This window comes from Sarcophilus harrisii, chromosome 3, assembly GCF_902635505.1.
Source record: "Sarcophilus harrisii chromosome 3, mSarHar1.11, whole genome shotgun sequence".
Classification (NCBI taxonomy): Eukaryota; Metazoa; Chordata; class Mammalia; order Dasyuromorphia; family Dasyuridae; genus Sarcophilus; species Sarcophilus harrisii.
Window position 1 is genome coordinate 284158776 of NC_045428.1, and position 7387 is coordinate 284166162.

The window sequence follows — 7387 nt, forward strand, 5'->3', positions numbered from 1 at the left end:
CTTTTAGTAGCTCTCAGGCAAGTTACTCAAGTGTTTACCTCAGTTTCCTCATCTGTAAAATGAGCTGAAGGAAAATAGCAAATTACTCCAGTATTTTTGCCAAAAAAAACCCAAACTAGATCACAAGAGTCAGATGCAACTTTAACAACTAAACAACAAAGTCAATAAGAAGATGTTAATTAGTAATATCTATATGTTAAAGTATATTTTGTTGAAAAGAGCTTAAAGATTGTTTATTTTTTTTTCTTTCTGCAAATTTGCTTAGGTTCAAAAAATTTTTTTAAAAGGTCTTTAATTTAAAAACCTAATAACCATGCCTGAATTTTTGTGACTGACATAACATTGTAAAATGTGAGTAGGAGACCCTTCTTTTGCAGAGCAAAACAATTAAGAGCTTTCTGTTGGTGATGCTATGGCTGCCATTACCTATGCCATTCAAGCACTGTAAGTATAAAACAGAATAAGATTTCTGGCAGCTAGCTGCTTGATTCAAAACTGAATAAGATCTACTACAACATAAAATCACCAAAACTTGAATCAGTTTACTTCTCCCAGAATTACAAACAACCTTGCTTTTTAAGTTACCTCTCAATCCTACTCTCACACCCACCCACACAGACCAAAAACATCCTTAATTCAGCAAGATCTGCTGGTTCTATTTATTAAATAGTCAACTTGCAGGAGGCAAAAAATGGATTGGATGAAAAAACTTACTGCTTTACTTTGTACCAAGGGTATTGATGTTTCTGAACTAGGCCTTAGAAGTTTTTTTTTAAAAAGTTAACATTCACAGGCAAGTCCTAAGTCCCCAAAATAATATTCATTTAAGAGATGAAGAAGGATCTAAACCTAAGGAGAAAAACACATCATTCTAATGAAAGATGTAAAATAGAAGGCCATAAACAAATGGCTTTGAAGTCCGATTTTAGCTACATTGTTGTCACATTAAAGTTTTGAAGAATGAAAAACAAGCCATCTAAATGCAGTACACACAAAAAAGGGGAAAGTAATCCTCTATCATTTTCATATTGAGTGCTTTTGTAATTCTTAAAATAACATGACTTTACAAAAATGACAAAGGTAGCTGTAGAAAATGTAGGTTCACAATTATACTCTGCTTTTCATTATCAATTAATTGTTATGGATTTATTGAGCATTCATCCATGTTTACACGATGCTTTTAGCATCTATTAACTGGAAAACTGCTTCTACTTTCCATCACCTGAGTAAGATTCTTATGAGAATCATGACACAGGAACTGCCCCTCAATCAATTACCTTTTCTACTATCCCAATTAGCAATCATTTTCTTATCCTAACCTCAGTTTTTCCAAGAGAGGGATGATAGTGCTTTTTCTAAAAGGCAGACAATAGCCAGCCAAAACCTATTCATGTAAGTGCCTAAATGGTGGCCATGATGAGAAGCACTGGGTACTGTTTAACTGATTAAGCCAGCTGTGGCCCCATATCCCCAGGGGATACTCTTGAAACAGACTCAGCTTTCTAACTGAGAAAGATTGAACACTGGCACTTTGGGGATCAGTTCAAACAATACTGAATCACTAGATGCACCCTTTGGCTCACCAAAAACTTTCCTAACTAATGCAACCTTGGCATTACATCATTCTACAACTCTGTCCCAAAGTGCCTAAAATGCTTAGTTACCTGACTCTTGCCAACAACCTTTTTCCCTATTATGCTGTGTATGACAATTACTAACAATTAACATCCTATGAGGACAAATTAAAGCAGTTCCTCTCAGATAATCTTTAAATAAAGTATTAAATTTATTAAAGTTGAAACGTCTCAACTACTTGAAGGTATTATGAATTAATGGGTCAGTAGAAAAATAAACTTACATTTATTCATTCTACAAAGCTCACATACACCATCTACCTCAGTACACTCCCCAAACCTTAAGAGTAATCAATTATCTAATGCTAATTAACTTTAGATTTTGCTTCAGGGGGAAAAAAAATCAACAGTACATCTAAAATGTCTTTTCAAATCACTATCCAGAGGACTGAAAAGTAACTCTTCTCTGGAATTCTGATGCTAACTACATATTCTTGCTGCTATTTTACTAAACAGTTAGGTAATGTATCAAGGGATTAACTTTTGGACTAACAGTCAAGTTTCTGATGTAATCATTAAGACAATGTTGATATTATGAACCACTTCCTTTACCACTGACAAATAAGAGAAAATAAACACATGTGTATGACTCTTCAGTACTACATAAAATGAAATAACAACATCAATTAGTAATTATAAATGTGCTGATAGTACTGTGTTGCCTGCATAAGCCACACATGAGTCTAACATTTTGTAAAATAAATTCTCCTCAAGAAAGCCCATGGACACAACGTCAGGAACAATTTTTGAAAACCACTGAAAACTTATCCAGAAGTCCACAGTGAAGAATTTAGGCAATAGAGTTCATCAAGTTACTAAAGTTAAGCTAACTCTACAAAAGGCCTAAAGATAAAGCAAACAATGACAGGTGCTGGTCTTATCTTAGGGAAATGCAAGTCTCTATAACCAGAGCTGTAAAAGTAAATAAAACCCCTCAGCATTGTTATTGTTGTAGTTCAATTTTTTTTTTTCCCAGTCCTCTCCTATGAGACCACAATCAGGATTTTCTTGGCAAAGATATTAAAATGGTTTGTCATTTTCTTCTCCAGCTTATTTTAGATATGAGGAAACGGAGGCAAACAGGATTAAGTGACTTGTTCAGGGTTATACAGCTACTAAATGAAGATTAGTTTTCCTGATGCCAGGCCTGGTGTTCCATCCACTGTGCCACCAAAGTGCCCCTATATTAGCATAATGGGCTGGTTTTTAATGTTTTTAAAGTAGGGTCTTTACAGTAACTATAACTGCATTATTTCCTATATGGAATCTATGTAATATTGACCCAACTTTCAGTTCACCTTGTCTGATTTCTAGATGTCTTTGACCACCATAAGAACAAAAGAGAGAGAAAAACCAAAAATTTTACAAAATCTGACACATTCATATAGGAGTCACTTAATAATCTGGACTTATAAGTCTTCATAAAGGATGATTTCAACCAGAAACCTTGAATTTTGACTTTAAATTCCAATCTCTAATTTAAGAAGTGAAACTGAACTTCAGCTACCACAAATAAAACTGAAAAAGTTTTGTCTGCCAAATATCTTCAAATTTTTTCAAATGCATATGCTTCAATAATTATCAAAGATCCAAATTAAAAGCTGAGTTTAAGCAACAGGTTATAAAGTCTTGTCTGCTACACTTTCATAATAAAATTTGGATCATAAATTTTAACCAATTGGCAGAAACCTAAACAGGCTATCCTAAAAATCCAAAATAAATACCAGCAAAATTAGAAAGCCATCCCATCTACCTACATTCCAATCAATAAGAAAATGAAATAAAGTTGATCTGTCCAAGAATTGGCAATTACCTATATCTTTAAACCAACAGATTAGAATTTTTTACACTATATTTGTATCTAGTGACAAACTAAAAGCAAAGGGGAAAGGTCCAAGGTTTCTTCATATTAAAGAATGTAAGACCTAACATAAAAATATGTGTGTATCTTACTGATATTTGAGACAACTATATATCTACTTCAGGCCTCTTTCCCAACTAATTGTTCTAATTGGCTCAAAGATCCCTTATGGAAAATCTATGAGGTCCTCTACCTATTGCAAATATAATCTGGGAAATTACATTGCTTCAAAAAAAGATCTTTTCATTATGAAATAAAGTTGGGGCATCATCATATTTAGGACACTGCTATCTAAATTACTTAAGCCTATGATGATCTTAAGTTGTTCTGAAATAATCTTAACTTGGTTTACTCTGCATGTGCATTTATAGCTAAATTTCCGTGTGTGATCTTTCAGTTTATCTGAAAGCAACTTGTAGAAACCACAGAAATATTTGAAACTCTCAGAACCACCACCCCCAACATAAATTTTCCCTTCACAACAAATAATGTGCAATCAAATAGATTTCCTGTTTCAAAATGGAATAGTAGATGAAAGAAACTGTAATTTAGCCATTAACAAGAGCACATAACTTTTAAAATGAAGATGTTTTCCAAAGATATAATGGAAACTATTTCAAATTTTGCTTACTCACTTGAGAGCTAATCTGTGTAATTATTTCCCAGATAAATGCTCTCCATTTCATGCACTGGATTGTCATCAGAGGGCTTTATAAAATGCTTTGCATAAATTACCTGTTTAAGAGCTCCAATTCTGGTCTAAGGGCAAGACAACCTCTTATAAGTGAGAACAAACATTTCCAAATTATTCTGAGACAATATGCTGACATTAAGCAGCTTATTGCATGAGCTTTGCAATTCTGAGTTCTCTGGAAGAACTCTGAATCTTAAAGAGTAAGATAAAAGGTAAAAGCAAGACCAATTCCTATCAAGACATCAACTTTTACAGCAAATACAAAGCCAAGAAGTGAGCAAAATATCTGATTCAAATCATAATGCCTTTGTCTTTCATTAGCAAACTCAGAACTTTAGACCTAGAAATAAACTCTGAGATGATCTATCCCAGTTGCCCATTTATATGAAAGGATGATCAAACTGATGTACTTGAGTCCTGAAACATCAGCTACATAAGTTGAGTAATTTGCACAAGGTCACATGGTCAATAAGTAACAAAAAGTAGCAAAACTATGGCTAGAACCCAGGTCAAATCAACAAATATTTATTAACAATTTGTTAATAAATTTGTTAATTTGTTACTCTCTCTCTTTCTACACACACACACACACAATTTACAGAAAAATGCTGGACAAATCGATCTTGTGTTCATTACAAGATTTAAGAGTCCATCAGAAGCTTATCATTGCCAAGTGTCACGAAATACTAAATGTCTAAGAGATCCCAAAGATTCTATAAGCAAAAAAGAATAAATACTCACCACTTTGTCCATGAGTTTCCAAGTCTTCTCAACAGTTCTTCGATCAGCTGCAGCTTGTTTAGGTGGTCCAACTGCATCCTGGATAGCATCAATAATGCCCAGGATCCGTCCTTTTCTGGGATTTCCTCCTCTGCCACCAGGGTTCCGGCCATTCATAGCGTTAGCCATCTGGGACCTCGGTTCTTCAGCAATTATGAGAATACTGAAAATAATTTTTTAAAGTTATCAAATGAAACTCACAAGGTCCTTAAAATATTTTTTCCCCAACAGAAAACTAAATGTGCTAACTCATCCCACCCACCTCCTTCAGTAAAGAATGCAGTAGATGGAGTGAAATCGGCCCAGAGTTCAACTTTTAGACAAGGAGAGTATGGATTCACAGTGACAATCTACACAGAGTGGGTGTCTGGGAAGTGACCCTGACTCTGCTTTTCGAAAACTAACAGTTGTGGACAAATATTACTCATATTTGAAGGAGCACAAGCTGGATTGCATTACTCAGCTCAGAACAAAAAGGCAACATAAATACAATCACTCCAAAGAGATAAGAACACAATGTTCTCCCCATCTCCTTTCCCTTAACCCCCTACCAAAACCCATAAAAACAAAAACGAAGCCACTGAGGAAATTTCTTGGGGCTTCATTCATTTTCATCCTGCACTAGATTTCAAGTTAGGCCAACCAAAAAATTACTATACACCTCATATGGGGACACATCTGAGCTCAACAAAGGCTGTATGACTTGTATTTTATTCCCCAGCTTAAAAATCTCAAACACGGAGACAGATTCCCCCAAATTCAAAGTTATCTTTTAAAAAAATTTAATTTCAGTAGTTACCTATAAGTTAGTTAATAACCAAATCAGAGGGGGGCTAGAGGGAGTCCTTTCCTTCTTTTCTGTTTTAAAGGAAAGAAACTGAAGGAGGGAAAAAGGAAGAGGAGGGAAGATCACTCCTGATTCAGCCCTCCTACCTCCTCCCCCCCCATCGGGAAAAAGAAAACAAAATACACACATACACATACACAACACACAGAGCTTTGTTTCTGGATGGAAAAAAAAAAATTCATCACCACTCCCCAGCTGCCCCCATTGCTTTTCATCCACAGTTAGGGAGGAGAAAGGTAGAAAGAAGGAAGGACAAAGTATCCTTTCTCCTCCAAGCAACAAGAAGCAGCAGTTCTCTCGTCTTGCCCTCTCCTGCGCCTTTATACAGCCCATGCAGCTCCCTTCCAATCTCCACGGCTGTTCTCCCTCTCTTTTTGCCTTGCTTCCCTCTATACCCCCCGCCCCAGCCCACTCGGGGGTTCGGGTTATTAAATACCCCTCTTCAAACAGCAGCGGCGGCAGCAGCAGCAACAACTGTAGCAAGAGCAAACTGGGGGCTCTTCTCTCTTCCTCTTCCGTAGCTCGTGTCTGGCTGCTCAAGGGGCACTTGGCCCGGGAGAAACATTGAGTCTCGCAAGCAGAGCTCTTCCTCGCCTTCTCTCCCGGCAATAGAGGACTCCTGGGGGGAAGGCAGGCACACGCGTGTGCGTGAGGCTACACTATGCGCGCACGTCGGGGCGGGTGCCGTAGGAGGGATGGCAGCACCGAGAGAGTGAGATAAGACAGCTATTCCAAATACAGGGAGCTTCTACCAACCAGCTTCAGGCAAGACGTGGAAAAAAAAAAAAAAAAAAAAAAAAAAAAGACAACAATTTAAGGTTGAAATAAATCCACACCCGCCTCCTGCTTCTCCCCACTACACCCCCCCTCCTGGGCTTGGGGACACACCAGCAGCAGCCCGGGAGGGAGGAGGAGGAGGAGGAGGAGGAGGAGAAGGAGGAGGAGGAGGAGGAGGAGGAGACAACTCACAGTATGCCCCACCCCTCTCCTCCCCTCTTAGTGTCTCCCTCCCCCCTCTCCCTGGTAACTTACACTCAAACACCCAGACGAGGGGAGGAGGAGGAGGAGAGAAGAGGCAGGAGGGAGGGGTTTGGCCAATCCTACTAAAGCTCAACATTGCAGGACACAGGACTTGACCAATGGAAGATAGACCCTTTCTTCGCCCCTCCCCTCCCTCCACGTCTCCTAGAGTACCCAGGGCTGCCAAAGAACCTTCCCCCCCACCTCCCCCCCATATACATTCACACATATACATATATACATTCACACACCCATCCCAGACACAGAAGAGAGGGTATAAATACGTGGCCCCCTGAGGAAGTGGGAAAAGGAAGGGGAAAGGATTCAAACCCCCAGGGAATTGGTCAATGGGGGCTAAAAGGAGAAATAGGCGTGACCATCTGGAGGGAGAGTAAAAGCCAACTAGGGGATAAGAGGCGGGACTTCCTGCTTTGTCCACCTTCCTAGTCTTTTGTCTCGTAGCAACTGAGGGTGGGAGGCAATGAGTGGCACTTGAGCCTGGGTTAGAGTGGAAAAAGCAGAAATTTTGCTTGCTAAGGCTGCTGGAAAGG

General features: G+C 38.4%; 1 protein-coding gene across 5 annotated transcripts in view; it reads right to left on the reverse strand.

Annotated features, from left to right (window-relative positions):
• Nucleotides 1-6716, reverse strand: part of CBLB (Cbl proto-oncogene B) — a 217524-nt gene extending 210808 nt beyond the window's left edge. For 3 of the 5 annotated variants that reach the window (XM_012544469.3, XM_023498954.2, XM_023498952.2), the window contains exons 1-2: nucleotides 6253-6716; nucleotides 4931-5132 (exon numbers count right to left, since the gene is read on the reverse strand). In XM_012544469.3, the coding sequence (XP_012399923.1) occupies nucleotides 4931-5098 (168 nt within the window). In that variant the 5' untranslated portion in view covers nucleotides 5099-5132; nucleotides 6253-6716. Of the gene's footprint in view, nucleotides 1-4930; nucleotides 5133-5768; nucleotides 5923-6252 lie in introns of those variants that run through there. The other 2 variants (XM_031959620.1, XM_031959622.1) reach the window with 2 other exon arrangements.
• Nucleotides 6717-7387: the final 671 nt, after the last annotated feature.